We start from the raw sequence: 25,206 nt of genomic DNA on the forward strand, positions 1-25,206 counted from the left end.
CATCAAGGTATGTTGTTATTCAAGCCAGGCGTCTATTCAACACAGGTGCATGCTTAACGGTTTATATACACCAAGATCCCATTTACAAATAATATTTACGTTTGTTAAAACCCAATGGTTCTATTGAATACTGTGAAGCCGTGACCAATGGAGCTGGAGGCCACAAGCTAGTCGATACTACGATACTGAGGCTACAACGTAATACACTGGCATACGTCTCAACGGTAGGACTGGTGATCAGTGTCGCTTTCTGAATGGTACGAGGTCTAAAGGATAAAAATATGATTGGTGAAAAATATATCATTCCTCTCCCATGTGTGTCACAGTGAATTTACAAAGCTCGTGCAAGACACACGGCGAGAATAATCGCCGGGAATAAACGATTCTGACACCAGGTTCATAAAATCAGTATGAGAGTCACGTTCGTGTGATAACTACTATACATAACATACGGCTGAATCCCACTGCATTGGATAGAGAAACCGCTGCATGGTATTTAGGTTACACATGTTAACTGTTAATGCACTTGAAGTTTTATTATTCCGTCAAACACACTAAGGTGGATTGCGCCGATGTCCCCACATTTTCAAAAGACAGAGACTTGTATAGTAATACGCTTGACCTACTTTAAGGAAGGATTTCCTATCATTCTGTGTGCTCATATGAGGCTTTAAACAGTTTTAAACATCAAAAAATGTTATTAAATACAAAACACGTCCTGGTGGAGCACACATTTTATGAAACTCGTGAATAAACTATTCACTCGTCTCTTAAACATGCTACAAACGGGCAGCCGTTCAGTATTCTATGTTCTATATGATATACCGTATTTAACCCATATATAGTTTTACGATTTCGGATGTAGTTTCTGTCTTCGTTTTCAACTCACCCATTAGCCGTAAAGAAGATATGATGCGCGGACTAATACGTATTTACTATTAAGATAAGTTATAATGTCGGATGCATTTTGACAATGTACAAATCTTTCAGCTTTTAAGACGATCATTTTCGTCAATTATATCGCTAATTTAAAGCAGTATAAATCAGTCATAACGTGCTTAATTATGAGTGGGTGAGTATGGTTTTACGCCGCCTTTAGCAATATTCCAGCAACATCACGGCGGGGGACACCAGAAATGGGCTTCACACATTGTGCCCATGTGGGGAATCGAACCCAGGTCTTTGATGTGACAAGACAACGCTTTAACCGCCGCTAATTAATTATGAGTGAGTGAGTTTAGTTTTACGCCGCTTTTAGCAATATTCCAGCAATATCACGGCAGGGGACACCAGTACCCATGTAGGGAATCGAACCCGGGTCTTCGGCGTGACGAACGAACGCTTTAACCACTGGGCTACCTCACCGTCCCTGAAGAAGAAAGCATCGGAAGTATAGCAGACCCTCAAAGTATTGTTTATCTAAACGACTGAAAGGTTTATACAAAATTGAAGGAGATTTATTACAGACGATTAAAAAAAGTAGGGGATACAAAATGTATTCCATTTTGCGAGCATACCACTAACTGATGCCAATGCACATGAGAAAATTGAATATAACGAAAGGCTATGTCCTTTTTGTAAAGCCAGACGCCAGCATTATATAGAAATTGAATATCATGTACTATTTATTTGTAACGCCTATGATATACCTAGAAAGAAATATATAACAAAGTTAACTAAAGAACCACTTACTCATTACTCAGTCGTAAATCTTTTGCAAAGCAAAAATGATACTGTCATATACAATGTTGGCCTATACTTATACCATGTACAGGAATTGATAAACTCCAGGACATAGAGCTGCAAAGTTGTTTTGCGCACCCACTAAACACAATGTCAGTCTGATTGTATTATGGGCGAGGGCCTCTTTACTGAATAAAAATTGTCTGAATGTCTGTCTTCATATGAGAAAAAGAAATATATATATATATATCCATACAGATGAAATATTTACAAAGGAATGGAATAAATTGTCACATTTTCTATTAATTTCTCTTCAGCATCTGTTTCCTCCTTGGCTTCATCATTTGCATTTTATCAATCTTGTCAATCCAATATCCCCTACTTTTTTCAGGGGTGGAAATAACCCATTGCCCGACGCCCGAGTCCCGTGTTTTTTTCTGTCGGGCAAGTAAATTTGTATCTCACACTGTACCGGTGTCCAGTTGATATTCCAATGTTAATTATGTTGTTTATTTAAAAAATCAACAAGAAAACGGCCGGTATAGTGGAAAAATTATCAGGGCAAGTGATTTTACATGTGCCACTGTACCGGAGTACACTAACAATTTTAAAGTTATTTCCACCCCTGTTTTTTGGAATGGTATATATGCACAAATGAAGGTTTTGCTAATTAATTAGGGTGGTGCTTCAGACAGTATCAGAGTGTTTCTATCCTGGGAAGATTGCTTATCTATCAATGGGGTAGTGTTATGATCTTAAGTGGCGTGATTTGGTCCCAGGTTGAAATAACTCCACAATGACCTGCTCCTCCGACACAGCCATTGTGGTGCCGATCATAACTGAGATTATTACAGTTTACGCCTTACACATAAATGTCGTTTTCTGCTTGGCTGAGCCAATAAGTCCCCCCCCCCCCGTACCTTCGGGCTCAGGGAACATAAACAGATATTGAGGGTACATCAACCCATGTCCCCTTCGTGACCAGTACACAACTTATAATGTCATCACGATCTCACATAGTACCACATCCATAACACGTGATCGGAATGTGGCCTACAAACATTATTGTCAGGACAAATGTAGTATTAGACAAAATCATAAAAAAGGTGAACTTCCACGTGAGAGTGTTTGGGAGAGCACGGTGCAAGGGCTTCGTTAGGTCAGTAAATAAGACGTGGAGAAACACGGTGCAAGGGCTTCGTTAGGTCAGTAAATAAGACGTCGAGAAACACGTTACAACAACGTCAAGCTAAAATATAGGTTCGTTGATATCCACACTCATCTTGCTCCACATCGTCTCTGGAATCTGTGGGTAATGTTTGATATTGCGTCTCTCCCTTTATATGCCCTGTTTAAACTGCTGGGGAGCTGGGGAGTAGCCTGGTGGTTAAAACGTTCTCTCTCTCGCCGAAGACCCGGGTTCGATTATCCACATGGGTACAATGTGTAAAGCCCATTTATGGTGTCCCCGCAGTGATATTGCTTTACCGTGAGAAGTAACTGGGTTTTAGTAATATTCCAGCACGGTGGGGGACACCAGAAATGGATCTATCCATCCATCCATCGCCAGCTGCACAGTGTAATCACCACTCCCTGTACAGTGTAATCACCAGTCCCTGTACAGTGTAATCACCAGTCCCTGTACAGTGTAATCACCACTCCCTATACAGTGTAATCACCAGTGTCTATACAGTGTAATCACCAGTCCCTGTACAGTGTAATCACCAGTGTCTATACAGTGTATTCACCAGTCCCTGTACAGTGTAATCACCAGTCCCTATACAGTGTAATCACCACTCCCTGTACAGTGTAATCACCAGTCCCTGTACAGTGTAATCACCAGTCCCTGTACAGTGTAATCACCAGACCCTGTACAGTGTAATCACCAGTCCCTGTACAGTGTAATCACCAGTCCCTGTACAGTGTAATCACCAGTCACTGCACAGTGTAATCACCAGTCCCCTGTACAGTGTAATCACCAGTCCCTGTACAGTGTAATCACCAGTCCCTGTACAGTGTAATCACCAGTCCCTGTACATTTTAATCACCAGTCCCTATACAGTGTAATCACCAGTCTCTATACAGTGTAATCACCAGTCCCTGTACAGTGTAATCACCAGTCCCTGTACAGTGTAATCACCAGTCCCTGTACAGTGTAATCACCAGTCACTGCACAGTGTAATCACCGGTCCCTGCACAGTGTAATCACCAGTCCCTGTACAGTGTAATCACCAGTCCCTGTACATTTTAATCACCAGTCCCTATACAGTGTAATCACCAGCCCCTGTACAGTGTAATCACCAGTCCCTATACAGTGTAATCACCAGTTTCTATACAGTGTAATCACCAGTCCCTGTACAGTGTAATCACCAGTCTCTATACAGTGTAATCACCAGTCTCTATACAGTGTAATCACCAGTCTCTATACAGTGTAATCACCAGTCCCTATACAGTGTAATCACCAGTCCCTGTACAGTGTAATCACCAGTCCCTGTACAGTGTAATCACCAGTCACTGCACAGTGTAATCACCAGTCCCTGTACAGTGTAATCACCAGTCCCTGTACAGTGTATTCACCAGTCCCAGTACAGTGTAATCACCAGCCCCTGTACAGTGTAATCATCAGTCCCTGCACAGTGTAATCACCAGTCCCTGTACAGTGTAATCACCAGTCTCTATACAGTGTAATCACCAGTCTCTATACAGTGTAATCACCAGTCCCTATACAGTGTAATCACCAGTTTCTATACAGTGTAATCACCAGTCCCTGTACAGTGTAATCACCAGTCTCTATACAGTGTAATCACCAGTCTCTATACAGTGTAATCACCAGTCCCTATACAGTGTAATCACCAGTCCCTGTACAGTGTAATCACCAGTCCCTGTACAGTGTAATCACCAGTCCCTGTACAGTGTAATCACCAGTCCCTGTACAGTGTAATCACCAGTCCCTGTACAGTGTAATCACCAGTCCCTGTACAGTGTAATCACCAGTCCCTGTACTCACCAGTCCCTGTACAGTGTCCCTATCACCAGTCCCTGTACAGTGTAATCACCAGTCCCTGTACAGTGTAATCACCAGTCCCTGTACAGTGTAATCACCAGTCTCTATACAGTGTAATCACCAGTCCCTATACAGTGTAATCACCAGTCCCTATACAGTGTAATCACCAGTCCCTGTACAGTGTAATCACCAGTCCCTGTACAGTGTAATCACCAGTCTGTACTATACAGTGTAATCACCAGTCCCTGTACAGTGTAATCACCAGTCTCTGTAATACAGTGTGTAATCACCAGTCCCTGTACAGTGTAATCCACCAGTCCCTGTACAGTGTAATCACCAGTCCCTGTACAGTGTAATCACCAGTCCTAGTACAGTGTAATCACCAGTCCCTGTACAGTGTAATCACCAGTCAGTCCCGTAATATGTAATCACCCAGTCCCCTGTACAGTGTAATCACCAGTCCCTATACAGTGTAATCACCAGTCCCTATACAGTGTAATCACCAGTCCCTGTACAGTGTAATCACCAGTCTGTACCAGTCCCTGTAATCATCAGTCCCTGTACAGTGTAATCACCAGTCCCTGTACAGGTGTAATCACCAGTCCCTGTACAGTGTAATCACAGTGTAATCACCAGTCCCTGTACAGCAGTGTAATCACCAGTAATCACCTGTACAGTGTAATCACCAGTCCCTGTACAGTGTAATCACCAGTCCCTGTACAGTGTAATCACCAGTCCCTATACAGTGTAATCAGTCCCCAGTAATCACCAGTCCCTATACAGTGTAATCACCAGTCCCTATACAGTGTAATCACCAGTCCCTGTACAGTGTAATCATCAGTCCCTGTACAGTGTAATCACCAGTCTCTATACAGGGTAATCAGTCCCTGTACAGTGTAATCACCAGTCTCTATACAGTGTAATCACCAGTCCCTGTACAGTGTAATCACCAGTCCCTGTACAGTGTAATCACCAGTCCCTGTACAGTGTAATCACCAGTCCCTGTACAGTGTAATCACCAGTCCCTATACAGTGTAATCACCAGTCCCTATACAGTGTAATCACCAGTCCCTATACAGTGTAATCACCAGCCCCTGTACAGTGTAATCACCAGCCCCTATACAGTGTAATCACCACTCCCTGTACAGTGTAATCACCAGTCCCTGTACAGTGTAATCATCAGTCCCTGTACAGTGTAATCAACAGTCCCTGTACAGTGTAATCACCAGTCCCTGTACAGTGTAATCACCAGTCCCTATACAGTGTAATCACCAGTCCCTGTACAGTGTAATCAGCAGCCACTATACAGTGTAATCATCAGTCCCTATACAGTGTAATCACCAGTCCCTGTACAGTGTAATCACCAGCCCCTATACAGTGTAATCACCAGTCTCTGTACAGTGTAATCACCAGTCCCTATACAGTGTAATCATCAGTCCCTGTACAGTGTAATCACCAGTCCCTGTACAGTGTAATCACCAGTCCCTATACAGTGTAATCACCAGTCCCTGTACAGTGTAATCACCAGCCACTATACAGTGTAATCACCAGTGTCTATACAGTGTAATCACAAGTCCCTGTACAGTGTAATCACCAGTGTCTATACAGTGTAATCACCAGTGTCTATACAGTGTAATCACCAGTCCCTGTACAGTGTAATCACCAGCCACTATACAGTGTAATCACCAGTGTCTATACAGTGTAATCACCAGTCCCTGTACAGTGTAATCACCAGTGTCTATACAGTGTAATCACCAGCCACTATACAGTGTAATCACCAGTGTCTATACAGTGTAATCACCAGTCTCTGTACAGTGCAATCACCAGTCCCTATACAGTGTAATCACCAGTCCCTGTACAGTATAATCACCAGTCCCTATACAGTGTAATCACCAGTCCCTGTACAGTGTAATCACCAGCCCTATACAGTGTAATCACCAGTCCCTGTACAGTGTAATCACCAGCACTATACATCACCATACAGTGTAATCACCAGTCCCTGTACAGTGTAATCACCAGTGTAAGTGTAATCACCAGTCCCTGTACAGTGTAATCACCAGTCCCTATACAGTGTAATCACCAGTCTCTGTACAGTGTAATCACCAGTCCCTGTACAGTGTAGTCACCAGTCCCTGTACAGTGTAATCACCAGTCCCTGGTTTCCCACTCGATGCAACCTGTGAAGGTACGGGTTAGAATGAATCTTCAGTAACCCATGCTTGTCGTAAGAGGTGACTAACGGGATCGGGTGGTCGGGATCGCTGACTTGGTTGACACATGTCATCGTATCCATTTGTGTAGATCGATGCTCATGCTGTTGATCACTGTATTGTCTGGTGCAGACTATTGCTTCTTGGGGCGTTACAAAAACCAACCAACCAACCGACTCGAGGCAGCTAGACTGGGCCGTTTGTCACAGTGCTGACACCGCATACCGACCCAATGCATGCACGGAGGAAGGTAGAGTATACACACTGGTCAAGTACTGACCAGAGACAATATATACCGACGCTGACAATGTACATCGAGAAACCGTCAACTTGTGCCGGGTTATAGCATGTACATGTTTGAGAGTCGCATCACTCGGGAGGAGGATGTTGGTGGGGTAACGTTACAAACACCGCCACACGGCGACATGGACCAGTCACATTAACACACATTCGAGAATATCGGGTAACAAAAGTGTACTTCAATATGTAGCAAAAGGACATAACGTGTCAATTTACAATGAGTTAATAGTTTGAGATCCATTTGAGGGATAAATATAATAGGATATCAATTACAGACTAAGATAATTACTTTGAAAACTTTTCCGCGTAAAGAGTTCTATTTTAGAATCCCCGCTGGTACGCGGTGACAGCTAAGGGTGCATGCACACTACGTCTATGTTTTTTCTATGTGTCGTCATGTGATGCGTTAAAAACGCACACTGTGTATTTTACTATGACCGCGCTTCATTGTACTATGACTGACTAACTGAGTTTTGTTTTACGCCGCTTTTAGCAATATTCCAGCAACATCACGGCGGGGGACACCAGAAATGGGCTTCACACATTGTAGCCCATGTGGGGAATCGAACCCGGGTCCATGGTGTGACGAGCCAATGCTTTAACCACTAGGCTACCCCACCGCCCCTCTTTTTACTATGAAGTATACAATGGTATACTATAGCAAAAACGCAATAGGAAAACGCCTGTAGCGTGAGCAGTAAAAACGAAACGCAACGCAACGCAACGCAACGCATCGTATAGAAAAATCGGACGTGGTGTGAGTGCACCCTAAGACCTCTTTTGGTGAATTCTATATTTCTAAATTAAACGGCGGAGGTCGACTTACATTGTAAAACACATTTTATGTTATCACTGCATAGCATGAATACATAATGTCATTTAGAATGTGGTCAAATGTAACATATATTAGTTTGTGATATTTTGTGCACGGCATGAATTTTATCGCCAATGTTTAATGGCGTGTGTCAATGATAATTAAATATTCAAAGCAGCAAAACATATTTTTTCTGCTAATTTGCTTATAAATTCCATTATTGTTCGGGAGATTTCGCTCAAACGCATCTTGTTCAGTAAATGTTTATGGAATTATAAATGTTCGCCGAAACGCAGTTACTTCGCGGAGTTAAATTTCCAGTTATCGTCAACATCATGGGTGAATGATATTTCATTTTAGATGAAAAACCGGGAACAAATAGTTCGGGCAATGGGTCTTCAACCAATGAAGCTACAGAATTTCGAGAACAGCCAGTAGCCATTATTCGACTGCAGCTCTCAAAAGAAACGGGCGGTGGGATAGCCTAGTGGTTAATGCGTTCGCTCGTCACGTCACTCACTCACTCACTCAAGGGAAACAAGTAGACAATACCGTTCTCGTGTTGGTACTAATTTTAACTATTATGTTTTAGTTTGCAGTAGCAGTCGATATTCTAATTGCTTTATAGCGAGGAACATTACTGATTGAAATTAGGCTGACTGACTGACTGAGTTTGGTTTTACGCCGCTTTTAGCAATATTCCAGCAACATCACAGCGGGGGGACACCAGAAATGGGCTTCACACATTGTGCCCATGTGGGGATTCGAACCCGGGTCTTCGGCGTGACGAGCCAACGCTTTAACCATTAGGCTACCCCACCGCCCCTATTGATATTAGGAGTGTGTATCGTACTTACAAGAAAGTCTTCCTTGAATTACAAACTGTATGTGAGACCTATCCAATTGCCTCTGTTAAATGAGTGAGTGAGTTTATTTTTACGCCACACTCAACAATATTCCAGCTATATGGCGGCGGTCTTTAAATAATCGAGTTTGGACCAAACAATCCAGTGATCAACAGAGCATCGATCTGCGCAATTGGGAACCGATGACATGTGTCAACCAAGCCAGCGAGCCTGACCACCCGATCCTGTTAGTCTCCTCTTACGACAAGCATGGGTTACTGAAGGTCATTCTAACCCGGACCTTCACGGTTGCCTCTGTTAAAGGATATACGGTAAAACAAAATTATGCACAAAACCACCTGCAGTTTCAAAATGGGCACTGACAAAATTCACCTATATTGCAAATGCATTCATCAGACAATATCGACAAATACGTCAACATGAGACCCTGGAAAATCATTAAAAAAAACTCCCGCAGCAAGTGTATCAAGTATTGTGTGCGGAATATAAATTATGTTTACGAGGCTTCGTACTACTCACAACACATCAGTCATAAGTGACCGTTAGGTAAGTAGGCTTATGAATTGTTGCGTAAAAGGATTATTCGAATTAAGATAATTATTATTCTGTTTTATTTTATTTATCAAAAACTTTCACGGCATAGAGTCGTTCAATCAGTGTTCAGTGTTGCGAGCGTCATAGAATTGAAATGATATTATACAAGGTTGAGTTGGCACGGTGTATTTACAAAACAAAGCCGAACCACTAGAGCAAATAGAAAACTACAATTAAATGTTGATAAATTATTGGTGGAACGTATGAAATATGTATGAAATAGATTAAATTCCCGTCGTTTTTTTATTCGAATTAAGATAATTATTATTCTGTTTTATTTTATTTATCATCTCTATGTACCACAAAGAGATCTATCGCATGGCATGCTGTTTTCAGGTGTATTATGATATTACTGATATCTTCAGATGTATTGAATCATATTATTACAACATGTTCATGAATATTAACAAGTGGATATTTACAGACATATAGACATAAATATGTAACATGGGGAGAATCAGTATAACACTTCACAAGGTGGTGTATCTGCTCCAAACAGAAATGACACCGTCTCTTCATCTTGCATTTCAAATATTACGTAAGTTTCGACATCAAGTTTCTCAATAAAATGTGCAAAAGAAATCATTTCGTTGTATTAGGTTTTCACAGTGGAGAAGCATATGGAAATCATAAGCAAGTGCTTGTTTGTTACAAAGAGTACACTCTCTTGCTATTGTGCCTCTTGATGGTATTTTCACACAAAACTGATTTATAATTAGGGTGTTTATATGCCAGTTGCCGGAGAGCATGATTAAAGGGTGTAGTATGAGTTGTTGCGTAAAATGACATGTTTGAACGACAGAAAGTATGTGATCGCCATAATTGTTCTCCATAACTGTGTACAAATGCATCATGGTGAATACGGAAAAGGGATGTGGCGGACAATATTTTTTAGATGCATTTGCGTTTCTTTGTCTAAACAGATTTGTTACAGCCTGAGTCCCGAAGTATTCATTTACACCCACGTAACTTATGTATTTTCTAACTATCACTACCATAGTCGTGGAAGCCGTGAAGATCCGGGTTAGAACTGATCTTCAGCAACCCATGCTTGTGGTAACTTGTAAGACATCTAACGGGATCGGGTGGTCAGACTAGCTGACTTGGTTGACACATGTCATCGAATCCCAGTGGCGTAGATCGATGCTCATGCTGTTGATAACTGGATTGTCTGGTCCAGACTCGAGTATTTACAGACCGCCGCCATATAGCTGGGTTAGTGCTGTATGAGTGCGGCGTTAAACAACAAACCAACCAATTATATTTAGTTAGTTGCTTCTCTCAAGCTTCTATATTTTTAGGGACTAAGCGTTAACCTGAAGTTTCCCATATTTATGTCTGTCATAGGATAGAGGGTCCAAAACACCTGAGTTTAATATTAGCTGAAAACGGTTGAATGTGGACTTCTTACCGTGAGAACCTGGCCTTCTTTGTGTGACGTGCGTCTTTAATATACCGACTTGTTGACGTTCATTGCCTGTAAATTAGAAAACACCATAAAGTAATATCTGAACTGCGAGGTTACACGGGAAGATAGGGCTGTAGGGATCAGGTGTAATCACTCCCCGACAGGCTAAGTCTTCAGAGTGAAACCCTGCTGTCAAACTGTATTAACCCAAAGTTGACAGCCGAAACAAATGGACCTTTTGGACAAGTGGAGTGTCAATATGAAACAATGGGTTTTGCAAGAAGACCTGATATTTCCCAGGTACTCGGATCTACTCGGGTTATTCCGATACATTCAGAAAACCTCGTTTACTGGATTATGTCATATTAACCCCACTGGTCCGGACAGGTATGACATGATGGCATGCTGTGACCATACGCTACTGTATACTAATCAGGACCGTATATAGACTTCGGCTGGAAGAAATGAGAAAAGAAATTCGAACATGCATTTAAAGGAAGAAAAGCTGGAGAAGAAACCAGGAGAAGCAAAAGGAGAAGAAGCTTATGAGGTACTGGAACTAGAAGCATAAGCTGAAGAATTATAAGAACCAGAAGGATAAAGTACTGGGCCCCGTTTCACAAAGCTCTCGTAAGCCTAAGATCTCGTAACTTTTCTCGTAGCATTCGTACTTCCTGTTAGCGTATAGGAGGCGCGAATGCTACGAGAAAGGTTACGATATCTTAGATTTACGAGAGCTTTGTGAAACGGGGCCCAGATTTATAAGACGCAGCAGGATAAGCTAAAGAATTTAAGAAGCAGAAAGATAAATTATAGGTTTATAAGAGTGAGTTTGGTTTTACGCCGCTTGTAGCAATATTCCAGCAATATCACGGCGGTGGACACCAGAAATGGGTTTCACACATTGTACCCATGTTGGGAATCGAACCCGGGACTTCAGCGTGACGAGCGAACGCTTTCACGACTAGGCTACCCCACCGCCCCAGGTTTATAGGAAACAGAAGGATAAGAAGTAGATTTATAAGAAGCAGGATAAGCTAAAGAATCATAAGAAGCAGAATGAATGAATGAATGAATGAATGAATCTCTTTATTTCCTCCACATTGTAGTCCGAAGATCATTATAAACATGTACATGAAATATTTACAGCAACATAATCACAGCAATATATTCACAACACATTCATATAGTCATACATGTATAAAGAAAAGATGAAAGGTCTAGAATGCACAGTTTAATGAGGGAAGCAAGGAATATAGGTATTTACAGAAGAGGACAATCATACATATCCATGACATTTCATCAATATCGTTAGTTACTAGTAGTTCACCCCCCCAAAATAGTGATAACATTTCATCTTCAGATAATAATTCTATTTGTACATAAACATCCACATGAAAGAGATCTATAAGTTTTGAAAAGAAACTATTTCTGTTGTACATATAGTGTTCACAGTGTAGAATTATATAATCATTACAATATCTTTTGAAGAGTTCACAATGTTTTGAGAATTTTCCCCTTGAGCTGATTTGTACACAAAACTGTAATATATCTTTAAATTGTGGGTAAAAATACATCAAACAATACAATCTATGTACACCAAAGAAATTGTGGGTCAGGCGATATCTATTCATATCTTGCCTTACACGCACTTGAGAAACCCATAGTTCAGTTTCAGATGTTTTAATACAATTATTAGTTATTCTTCGCCATGACGATTTACATGGAAACCTTCCAAAATCGAGATAGTCACTAAGATAATTGAAGAGATGGTATTTTAAACTGGTTTGAATAAGTGTGTCACATATACTATGTAAGACAGATGTTCTATTTTGAAAGGTGGCTAAATGTACACAGAAAATATCCTTAAATGAAGAATTATACTTGTTGTTGCACAGCTTGACGAGAAATAATAGTCTACATTTATCTATATAACCATCCATGCTCCACAATCCAAGGTTACCTAGCACTGAAGCAGAGGAAAAGCGCTTACCGAAACCCTGAATGCATCTGGCAAAATATCTCTGTGTACTTTCTACCAAGCCATAATCTTTACCTCGAAGAAAGGGTTAAAGTTCACAACCGTAAAAGCTTGTTGGAAGTATAATTCTTTTCCATATTTTAACAGAAGAAGTAGGGTAGATATCGTTACCGTTTAAACCAAGACTTTTTAGAGAATTTACAGATTGCCGTGCTTTCTGACAGTATGAATATACTCTAGATTTGGGGGATAGATCAGACGAAAGTAAAATGCCTCCATACTTAACACAATCACTTATTGGTATGTCTGAATCACCAAATTTGAAAGAATAATTACCCAGACGTTTCTTATATTTGCAGAAAATGACACAAGTGCTTTTAGAACCGTTATACGTTAGACGCCACTTACAAGCATAGCTATAAACAGTATCAAGTGATGATTGAAGACCTTTTGGAGAAGTGGAAGCAAGTGTTGTGTCATCAGCCAATAGAATACATGGGATATTAATGCCACTTACACAAATGCCATTGTTCACATATCAAATCATTAATATAAACAAGGAAAAACCAGGAAGACAAGACTCTACCTTGCCCTTACTTCATTGATTCATTCATTTCCCGCTTACTCCACAAAACATAAAGCATCCATTGTGCACTGAGATTTTGCCTTTGACATTTTAATCAGCCAATTATCTCAATTATCAAAATGCCCTAACAACTGCCATGATGATTGTACAGGCCCAGATCTGACGGCGCAGTGTCGACGTAGGCGTACATGTGTCAACGTTCACACCGCAGCCTGCGGTCGTAGTAACTGTTCAAATTACCGAATACACTATGACCTCGTACTACGTAACCGTGTAGCAAGGGGTATCACCGACAACGACATTTGTATACTTATTAAAGGGATGAGTGAGTGAGTTTAGTTTTACGCCACACAGTATTCCAGCTATAAGGTGGCGGTCTGTAAATAATCGAGTCCTTACCAGACAATCTAGTCATCACCATCATGATCATCGATCTATGCAATTAGGATACGATGACATGTGTCAACCAAGTCAGCGAGCCTGACCACCTGATCCTACGACAAGCATGGGTTGCTGTAGATCAGTTCTAACCCGGATCTTCGTGGGTACTCATGCGTGTAACAGTTTCAAGTATTCTAAATTAAATATATATATATAATGATACCGTCATAATAATGTTGACTGCAGTAAATATACTCTCCCAAAAAAGAAACGCATGTAGGAATTTCAACTGTATTTTTATGTTTATTTTGAAACATCTTGTAGGCTTTATGAGTCAATGAAATATAGCGAAATTGCACACTGGGAATGCAGACTTATCCGTCTTTGGCACCAACTCGAGGAAAGTCAGTTTGAGTGTCACATGGAGACGTGTGGTGGCGCTGAAGTCAATACCTCGTGTGACCACCGTGGGCATCCAGAACTGCACAGCATCGCCTCGACATCGAACGAATAAGTCTCAGAATCTCGTGTTGCCCAATCGCAGCCCACTCTGCCTGTAGTGCCTGTGCGAGTTGAAGTGTCTGGGACTGAGGGTTACGGCGTCGCACCCGTCTGTCCAGGGCATCCCAAAGATGTTCGATCGGGTTTAAGTCCGGTTGATCTTGAGGGCCAGGGGAGCACATTGATGTTGTGGTTCTGGAGAAAGTCTCTAGTGTGACGTGCTGTGTGAGGCCTGGCATTGTCCTGTTGAAACAACTCCTTCTGGCGATCAATGATTGGAAGGAGGTGTGGGCGTAGGATTTCGTCACAGTACCGTTTAGCTGTCAGGTTGCCCTGGATCATCACCAAATCACTTCTCCTACGGCAGGTGATCGCCCCCCACATCATAACTCTCCCCCGGTCGAATCTGTCCACCTGGGGAACGCAAGCGTCGACGAAACGTTCACGTCGACGTCTGTACACCCGCATTCTTCCATCGCGTCGTTCCAATAGAAATCGTGATTCATCACTGAACCAGACTCTACGCCAATTCGGTAGGTTCCAGGCCTGAACGTTGGTGCACCATTGAACTCGATGTCGACTATGTTGTCGAAGCACAGAGCCAAAATAAGGTCTTCTGGCACGTAAACCAGCCTCTCTCAACCTGTTCCTGACGGTCTGTGCAGAAAGCCTCCTCAATCCGGGTATTTGTCGAGCGGCACTGGTCGACGTAGCTGTTCGATGACGCAGGTGATGTACCCGGATGTAGCGATCCTGCGCCGCAGTGGTCGCTCGAGGTCGCCCACTACGAGGGGCATCTGCTACCGAATTCTGCCGGCGATATCTCCCCGAAAGCCGTGAAATGGTGCTTTGGTGAGCGTCGGGCAACTGCACGTTGAGACTGACCAGCTTCAAGCAAACCAATGGCGATATGACGTTGGCTTCACTTAGACGTGGCATTTTGCGTTCGTCAACAATAATCCAAATACAGTGAATAATCGACAGACAGCGATCAACCTTTTATACCCATCATGGAGACTATCTGATCCTCAACTTTCACGTGCATTGCATGTGAATTGTGTATTCTGTGACACTACACGCCGAAATTGAAAATCATGCTGTTAAATACGGGTATTTTACGGATGGTGCGTTTTGTTGTGATGTTTCAAAACATAAACACCATAGGACTCATAAACAGAGCAAAACCTTTTGTAAAATGAATCACGTTTTAATTTATTGCTACATGAAATTGCTATTTATACGATGCGTTTCTTTTTTGGGAGAGTATATATTGGATACGATTTATGGATGTCACAAGGAAACATTCCATGAATTATTTCCCTTACATGTATCAGTATTGAATGTTATGCAATAACTTGGGGTTTTTTTTGTTAAGCCCGCACTCAGCAATTTTCCAGCTATGGCGGCGGTCTGTAAATAAACAAGTCTGGACAATACAATCCAGTGATCAACAGCATGATCATCGATCAACGCAGTGGGAATACGATGATGTGTTAATCAGGTTAGCGAGCCGTTATGACATGCATGGTCTGCTGAAGACCAGTTCTAACCCTGAACCTCAGAGGTGCAAATACATTTAATCTTGAATATGTATGTGTCCGCGCGTGCGTGTGCGTGTGCGTGCATGTGCTTTTTACTTAACGTCATTCTCAGCAACAGCCCGTCTAAATAACGGCGACTGGTTAATAATCGAGTCTGAACCAGAAAATCCTGAGCTTGATATCGTGAGTGAGTGAGTGAGTTTAGCATTACGCCGCTTTTAGCAACATTCCAGCAATATCACGGCAGAGAACAAATGGGCTTCACCTACTGAACCCATATGGGGAATCCAACCCGGGTCTTCGGCGTGACGAGCGAACGCTTTAACCACTAGGCTACCCCCACCGCCCCGAGATGGTATAAGCAACGTTAACACGCTATCAAGCAAGTCATCGAGTCTGACCACCCGATCCACTGAGTCCCCTTTTACAACCAGCATATTTTTCTGGGTACCGAATGTAACCGAGAATCCCTACGGGAAACGCAACAAAACTAGCGTGTCATTGCGTACGTTACGCAGTGAAAGTAAGTTCAAACTGAATTTTCAAAATGGCTGCAGCCGCGGCCGATCTTGTGATACAGTGACCTGATAGGTTTCCTAATTTGCATATTTATTGAATGTTACCAAATGTATCAGCTTGTCCTATCACATCAATGATTCACATTCGTAGTTTAACATGGGCATAATTTGACTCTTGTATATACTGAATACCGATATTTTACAGAATAAAAGCGTTATCGCCACATTAAATCTCAATAATTAATGCGGCATCTGACTAGACAATTAGAAATTGATTGTACCATAGACACGCACTGCTGATGTGTTGGATACAGAAGTTTACAAAACTTTACCACAGACATGTCTGGTCCTCAAAAACACGGAGACCCAAAGATCTAAACTACCGTCCAAAAGAAAGTATACCACTAGTTTTGAAATCCAATTAAGAAACAACAAAGACGATTTCAACAAAATATGTTTTATATTTCATTAGAGTATTCATTTCTGCATGATTTCAACATAAACACAATTCAGAAATAACGATGATAAAGAATTGAAAAGGAAACAAACACATTGGGGGTTCAAACATGGATCAAAACAATAAAACTGAACAAACATAAAGTTTTTCAAAATGCCCGGTACACAATTTAGAGCCATGTACTGCCTCAGTAGCGAGTATGTCCTCCTTGAGCATTGACACAAGCAACAATACGTCAGCGCATGGATGACGTCAAGCGTCTAATGACGTTGCGTGGAATCTGTTGCCAGGCGTCATTCAGACACTGTTCCAGCTGTCGAACGTTGACTGGGGTACTGGTCTGTTTCTAATCTGCCTGTCGAGGTGGTCCCACAAATGCTCGATAGGGTTTATGTCTGGTGAACACGCTGGCCATGGTAAGACGTGGCCGTTCATGTTGTTCAGGTAGTCTCTTGTCAGTCCGGTGGTATGAGGTCTTGCATTATCATGTTGGTAGACAATGCCACGTGGTTGTTGGTGAAGGAATGGAAGGACTACCGGTCGCAGAATGTCATCCCTGTACCTCTGTGCAGTAAGGTTGCCACGAATGATGACTAGCCTTGTTTTCAGTTCACCACATATTCCTCCCCACACCATAACACCACCTCCACCATACGCCGGAACTTCCTGGATACAGTTAGGAGCTAAACGTTCTTAAATACGTCTGTAGACACGTTGACGGTCATCATCTGTGAATACGCAGAACCTGCTCTCATCCGAAAAGAGGACACGTGACCAGTCTCGGACTTGACAACGTTGAACTTGTCTTGTCCACTGGAGCCTGTTACGCCGGTGTTGTTGTGTCAGTACCACCCCACGGTATGTGCGTCGTGCTCGAATACCATTTTCACGCAGTCGTCGTGATACTGTCTGTCGACAGATACGATGTCCGAGTGCCGTTACTGCCGTTGCTGTTGCCGGGATGAAGCGGTTCCTGAAGTGGATTACCCGGATGTAGCGGTCCTCCCGGGGCGTGGTCACCCGCGTTCTCCCACTTCTCGGCCTGTCTAATGTCTGCCCTGTCTGGCGGAGACGCTGAAACAACCTGGTGATGCATACCCGGATGCAGCCGAAGGTTCTCGCGATGAGGGCATGTGGCCATTCCTACGTCTCTCTCTCTCTCTCTCTCTCTCTCTCTCTCTCTCTCTCTCTCTCTCTCTCTCTCTCTCTCTCTCTCTCTCTCTCTCTCTCTCTCTCTCTCTCTCTCTCTCTCTCTCTCTCTGTACTGCGGTCAGGCGTGGAATATTCTTGTGTGCTTTTTTATTCTGTGACAATGCCTTGTGTCATCAGCTGCTTTTATACGATTTTTCTACACGTGCATTTTGTGGAGCATGTGCATGTTACTTTTTCAGATAATGAGCGTTTGAGCGAGACAGTTCATGAGACGAGAAATTTGTCATTACACATAAGTAGCCATTGCCTAGGCACATGTTTCTGTAAATTTTCCTGGATCTAGGTTAAAAATTATGATTTTAACCGTCAAAATATTTGGTATACTTTCTTTGGGACGGTAGTATATTTTGGTTCAGATCAATGACAATTGTAATATGCCTCTGCTTGCTGTTATTTAACATATTAAATACAAAACGTGAAAGCAGGAAAATAACCCGTCTTCATAGAACCACATCCATTGGAAATCACATGATTGATCACTAAAGACTCCAGGTGTCCGCCCAAAGGATAGCATTGTCCTGCTGTACAATGCACGTTTAGTCGGGTTCTTTGAATTTATTTAAATAAGTAATCCAACACAAGGCGTTCTTTATGAAACTACAGTGCCGCTCATAATATTATCATTCTGTTGTACCGTGTGCAAATTAGTTGAATAAACCTTGAAGGGTTGATGCTGTTGAGGATACAAGAGGAACTCCATTGTTGCATAAATAACATGAACACGCATTAGCTGTTCGACATTATTATGAACATACGAAAAAGTTCGAACAGTCTTTCATACTTAGGTTGCAGGTACATCGTTATATATTCTCCAAACATTGCCTATATACTAGTATTTTACTGATGTTGCCTCAATACTCACAGCATATTGTTACATCCAAACTGGCTTCTCTGTCCCAGTAGTGAACACTCCCCAAAGAAAAGTTCCCAACAACCTATGATTGTATGATTCTGCCAAATACTGGTCGTCAGAATGGGTGACCTTGTCATCGACCCCGACTACAGAGACTGTATCTCGTCTGGTGAAGACTCGATCTTTTCAGGTCGCTCTGTTATAGACTGAGACCGGCGTCAACCAATATGGCCCCCAATGTTCACGTATACGATTGTCCTGAAAGCTCAGGTTACAAATGCCAACATCAATGGGGACATAGAGCGCGTGAAAAACCTCAATTATGAAATGAGTGTAATAAATGAATGTAATAAATGCTATAAGCGACCTCTTATCGTGATTCTGTTTTTAGTTTATTAATGAAAGTTTATATGCCGGAACGTTGTGGTAATGATGGTGTGAGGAGCGAACGATATTGATGTGTGTGTGTGCGTGCGTGCGTGTGTGTGTGCGAGCGCGCGCGTGAGTGTGTGTGAGGGAGAGAGAGTGTGTGTGTGTATGTGTGTGTGTGCGCGTGCGCGCGTCCGTGTGTTATTTGGCTCTCCGAAACATTATGCAACTTATTTACAGCTTATGTTGTTTTGACAAAAACTTACACGGCATAAAGTCTTTCAATCAATGTTCAGCGTTGCGAGCGTCTTAAAATTAAAATGACATTATACAAGGTTGAGTTTGTATGGCGTATATATAAAACAAACCACTAGAGCAAATAGAAAAAACCCAAACAATTAAATGTTGATAAATTATTGGTGGAACGGTTTGAAGTATGTATGAAATAGATGACATTTTCGTCGTTTTTTATTCGAATTAAGATAATTTTTAATTGTAAGAGTAAGCTACCAGTTATTAACAGCTAATGTTGTTTTGCCACGACTGTCGTTCGTTTTGTTTGTTTGTTGTTTAACGCCGCACTCAGCTATATGGCCGCCTATATTCCAGCTATATGGCCGCGGGCTGTAAATATTCGAGCCTGGACCAGATAATCCAGTGATCAATACAATGAGCATAAATGTACGCAATTGGGATTCGATGACATGAGTCAACCAAGTCAGCGAGCCCGATCACCCGATCCCGTTAGTCGTCTCTTACCACAAGCATGGGTTGCTGAAGATCAGTTCTAACCCGGATCTTCACGGCTTCCACGACTATGGTAGTGATAGTTAGAAAATACATTAGTTACGTGGTGTAAATGAACACTTCGGGACTCCGGCTGTAACAAATCTGTTTAGACAAAGGAACGCAAATGCATCTGAAAAATATTATCGGCCACATATTTGTACACAGTTATGAAGAACAATTACCGTATTTCCTCTAATAACCGCCTTGAATAAAGCAGTGCTTTAAGAAATAAGCGCCGGGTCTCTAATAAGCGCCGGGTATAGACCTTTGGACAGATGGACAGAATGAAGGGTTTGTACTCATCCCCGCTCTTATTAGAGGAAATATGGTATGTGGCGATCACAAACTTTCTGTCGTTCAAACATGTCATTTTACGCAACAATTCATACTACACTCTCTTATCATACTCTCCGGCAACTGGCATATAAACACCCTAATTATAAATCAGTTTTGTGTGAAAATACCATCAAGAGGCACAATAGCAAGAGAGTGTACTCTCTGTAACAAACAAGCACTTGATTATGATTTCCATATCCTTCTCCACTGTGAAAACTTAATACAACACGAAATGATTTCTTTGCATACTTAATTGACAAACTTGATGTCGAAACTTACGTAATATTTGAAATGCAAGATGAAGAGACGGTGTCATTTCTGTTTGGAGCAGATACACCACCTTGTGAAGTGTTATACCGAATGATTCTCCCCATGTTATATATTTATGTCTATATGTCCGTAAATATCCACTTGTTAATATTCATGAACATGTTGTAATCATAGATTCAATACATATGAAGATATCAGTACTATCATAATACACCTGAAAAACAGCATGCCATGCGATAGATCTCTTTGTGGTACATAGAGATGATAAATAAAATAAAACAGAATAATAATTATCTTAATTCGAATAAAAAAACGACGGGAATTTAATCTATTTCATAAATATTTCATACGTTCCACCAATAATTTATCAACATTTAATTGTAGTTTTCTATTTGCTCTAGTGGTTCGGCTTTGTTTTGTATATACACCGTGCCAACTCAACCTTGTATAATATCACTTCAATTCTATGACGCTCGCAACACTGAACACTGATTGAACGACTCTATGCCGTGAACGTTTTGGTCAAAACAACCTACGCTGTTAATAACTGGCAGCAATATGCATGGTCACACGCACACGCACTCACAGTCCTTGAACCGCCTTAAAATTATATCCCCTTCTGACCAGCCCTTACTGCAATGCTAAAGCTCTATATGAAGCAAGTCCAGATTTCCTGTATGTCCTCCCTCTCTCTCTCTCTCTCTCTCTCTCTCTCTCTCTCTCTCTCTCTCTCTCTCTCTCTCTCTCTCTCTCTCTCTCTCTCTCTCAAACACACACAACACACACACAACACACATCACACACACACATCCGATAGGTTCCAAAAGAGTTCTCCTCGTTCACAGATACTGCTATTCAAGATGTTGTCATTCAGTGTATAAGTGTCCCGTTACGCACCATTTCATGCAGTTACTGCCTGACAGATCTTTCAGAAAGCACTATACTCACGTGCTAAAAATACGTACACCTCGTACGGCTCCCAGTGATTTATATATGCAGGTTGTGGATGCGAATGTATGGTTGCATTGTTACGATGTATACCATCTGTTAAAAAATCGATGCATTTACAATCTGGCTTCTGTGCATCGCAAGCAAACTATATTAGCAGCACAACGTCACTCACCTTAGCCGCTGCCTCGACCTTCCCCAAACACAACCGAATCCGACGACTGTTCATTCGAAATACCTCGGTGGATGGGAATGCCCCCTTCAGCTCCGACGTTATCAGAGTCCCTTGAGATGGGCTGAATGAAAGCTCTGTTGCCAGGCAACACTCGGCCCAACAATCTGATTAGTGTCTGGCTTGTACTGAAGCCCTGGTTACACAGGAGCGATGTAGGACGCAGAGCAAAGGGTATTTGTATGCATTTTATAATCCCATCAGCTTGCAGCAATAAATAATTAACAATGTTCGTCATGGAAGGTAGTCCCTTGAGACTAAAGTGTCAACGACATAAGTCTTCTCTTCACACACTTGTGTATGGAATTCTACAGGACGAGTGGCTATGAGAAACCGCTGCGTTCTTTAATTAAATCTTATCTGTATGTCAAGGTTTGTGTATGAACAGATGTGCACGGAAAAGGACAGACGTGCGTATTAAACCTGGATGTCAGGTTGTTATTGTTTGTTTGTGGTTATGCGCCGCACTCGGCATCTATATGCCGCAATATCCCTATATGTCTATATGTCTGTAAATAATCCAGTCTTGGCCAGACAATCCAGTGATTGACATAGTTAGCATCGATTTGTGTGTGTGTGTGTGTGTGTGTGTGTGTGTGTGTGTGTGTGTGTGTGTGTGTGATTGATATAATCATAAATACAGAATCAGATGGTAATATAATTTGATAAAAACTGGTCACAGATATTGACTTTCGTGCTGCAATTTATTGTAATTATACTTAACTACAATACACTGATTTCGTTCCATTATTTTGCAATTGAATTTGTTATGAATCTGAATAAAAACACCAAATGGTTTGATCTTTTTCAAATTTGTCGGCTATGTAACTTTGTGAAAACTGGCACCAGATTTTGTTTTTAGTTCACGATATATGTGCGTCATTTAGCTTCATAACGTGACTTCCACAGTTGAATGTGATGCCGCTTTTAAAAGTAGCCGTCTTATATCATGGTGCATCTAATAATGTGGATAAAAGCCAGAAATGATGCAGGGGCAGACCTTTACCCCTTTGATAAAACGTGTTGGATGGCGACAAACCTAAAATTATAAACCAAACCGGGATTCGAACCTAGCGCAGACATCTTGGTTGGCTGTCCCCCAATCTATAATGCAGGACCACTCTAAACAACATCTTGAGTGTTGCTATGGTAACGAAGCGCATGTGCAACAAACACACCACATGCGAGAAGCTAGTCCATCAGAGGCACTTGTTGACAATTTCTGAATTTCATAATTTCGATTTGCCACGCTTGGAGCTATTGTGTAACGTCATACATGCTCATTAGGGTATTTTATATTGTACTTGAGTTTAAAGAAAGAGTTGATTTTCTCCTACAATGACATCATAGAGTTCAATACATAAGGTCCAAATGCACTGGCATCACGCTCTATATTTATTTCATACCCTTTGACGACACAGACTGTTTAATCAGACTCTTGACGTCACTCTTGAAAATTCCGCATTCAAGTTACCGTGAGCATCAAGGGACGTATCAAGTTCAAGCTTCTGATCACGAGAGAACAAAGCATAATTATACTTGACACGAATCAACTTCCATTTAATAACTATAACGTTTCAACGATTTCATTTAGGACACACTTTTGAGATCACTCCGTCTTTCAATTGTTTTTGAAACTTAGCGAAGTTCAAGGTCAGGCAGCCGTGCAATGGGGAGTTGCCTAAGCTCGCCGTATTGCGCGGCTGTATTGCTGTAGTAAGATTAAACGGGATTGTAAAATTAATTCCACATCTACGTGGTGGTGTGTGGTCCTGTACAGAGCCCAGGTCACAAATCATTAACAATGTTGGTCGCAGAGAGTTCTTAGATGGGTGACCGTGTTTGGCAGCTTGACTCCAGAGAGTTCTTAGATGGGTGACCGTGTTTGGCAGCTTGACTCCAGAGAGTTCTTAGATGGGTGACCGTGTTTGGCAGCTTGACTCCAGAGAGTTCTTAGATGGGTGACCGTGTTTGGCAGCTTGACTCCAGAGAGTTCTTAGATGGGTAACCGTGTTTGGCAGCTTGACTCCAGAGTTCTTAGATGGGTGACCGTGTTTGGCAGCTTGACTCCAGAGAGTTCTTAGATGGGTGACCGTGTTTGGCAGCTTGACTCCAGAGAGTTCTTAGATGGGTGACCGTGTTTGGCAGCTTGACTCCAGAGAGTTCTTAGATGGGTGACCGTGTTTGGCAGCTTGACTTCAGAGAGTTCTTAGATGGGTGACCGTGTTTGGCAGCTTGACTCCAGAGAGTTCTTAGATGGGTGACCGTGTTTGGCAGCTTGACTCCAGAGAGTTCTTAGATGGGTGACCGTGTTTGGCAGCTTGACTCCAGAGAGTTCTTAGATGGGTGACCGTGTTTGGCAGCTTGACTCCAGAGAGTTCTTAGATGGGTGACCGTGTTTGGCAGCTTGACTCCAGAGAGTTCTTAGATGGGTGACCGTGTTTGGCAGCTTGACTTCAGAGAGTTCTTAGATGGGTGACCGTGTTTGGCAGCTTGACTCCAGAGAGTTCTTAGATGGGTGACCGTGTTTGGCAGCTTGACTCCAGAGAGTTCTTAGATGGGTGACCGTGTTTGGCAGCTTGACTCCAGAGAGTTCTTAGATGGGTGACCGTGTTTGGCAGCTTGACTCCAGAGAGTTCTTAGATGGGTGACCGTGTTTGGCAGCTTGACTCCAGAGAGTTCTTAGATGGGTGACCGTGTTTGGCAGCTTGACTCCAGAGAGTTTCTAGAACATTGTCCTGCCCCACAACGAAGCACATGTGGCACACGTGGCCTCACCCTAGGCAATTGAGTTTGTTCATAAATTGCCTCTGTTCACCCAGCAGTGAATGGGTACCCGGTGGGATAAGTCATGTGACTGGTAACCTTCTAACACTTCACAGGCTGCTTTGGTTATCTGGAGTAATAATGTGTTAGCGCCTCCAGCATGCACAAGTGTGTGGAAACAGGCCCTTTATAAATAGCCATTAGAAATATCTGATGAATGGATCAATGCAAGCAAATACAACAAAACAAGCTTCTTTGATCACATGACCTCTGTTACATCGTGTCTGAGAAAACTATGAACTAAAAAAGCAAATATATTAAGCGCTTAATTATTAAAGAATTTATGCAAGCAGTTTATGGTGCGAAAAATACACAATTGCCTTACATGATGCCTTGACACCGAAGTTTATAATTCTGTTTAATATTTTGTTTCGGCAAAGTATGTGGTTTCTTTAAACAGGAAAGTCGGGGAGTGCAACTAACGGGACTTTAATTGGACACTCCCGTCCAATCCTCCGACTTCAGGATGAGATCAACAGATCGTTGCTAATAAGTTGGGAAATGAGCTGACAGAGGTTTGATGTGAT

The 25,206-nt window shown here is 42.0% G+C and overlaps 2 protein-coding genes across 4 annotated transcripts in view; one reads left to right on the forward strand and one right to left on the reverse strand.

The window, feature by feature from the left end:
- Window positions 1-22,028, reverse strand: part of LOC124266581 (protein ZINC INDUCED FACILITATOR-LIKE 1-like) — a 42,968-nt gene extending 20,940 nt beyond the window's left edge. Inside the window, exons 1-2 of one of the 3 annotated variants that reach the window (XM_046701392.1) lie at window positions 21,797-22,028; window positions 10,883-10,948 (exon numbers count right to left, since the gene is read on the reverse strand). The gene's annotated coding sequence lies outside the window, so the exon portion shown is untranslated. Of the gene's footprint in view, window positions 1-10,882; window positions 10,949-21,621; window positions 21,695-21,796 lie in introns of those variants that run through there. The other 2 variants (XM_046701393.1, XM_046701395.1) reach the window with 2 other exon arrangements.
- Window positions 11,364-25,206, forward strand: part of LOC124266887 (vicilin-like seed storage protein At2g18540) — a 28,043-nt gene continuing 14,200 nt past the window's right edge. The window contains exon 1 of the mRNA XM_046701725.1: window positions 11,364-11,429. Within this exon, the coding sequence (XP_046557681.1) occupies window positions 11,364-11,429 (66 nt within the window). The remainder of the gene's footprint in view (window positions 11,430-25,206) is intronic.

This window comes from Haliotis rubra, unplaced genomic scaffold (genome assembly GCF_003918875.1).
Source record: "Haliotis rubra isolate DU_JTF1 unplaced genomic scaffold, ASM391887v1 Scf100, whole genome shotgun sequence".
In the NCBI taxonomy this organism is placed as follows: Eukaryota; Metazoa; Mollusca; class Gastropoda; order Lepetellida; family Haliotidae; genus Haliotis; species Haliotis rubra.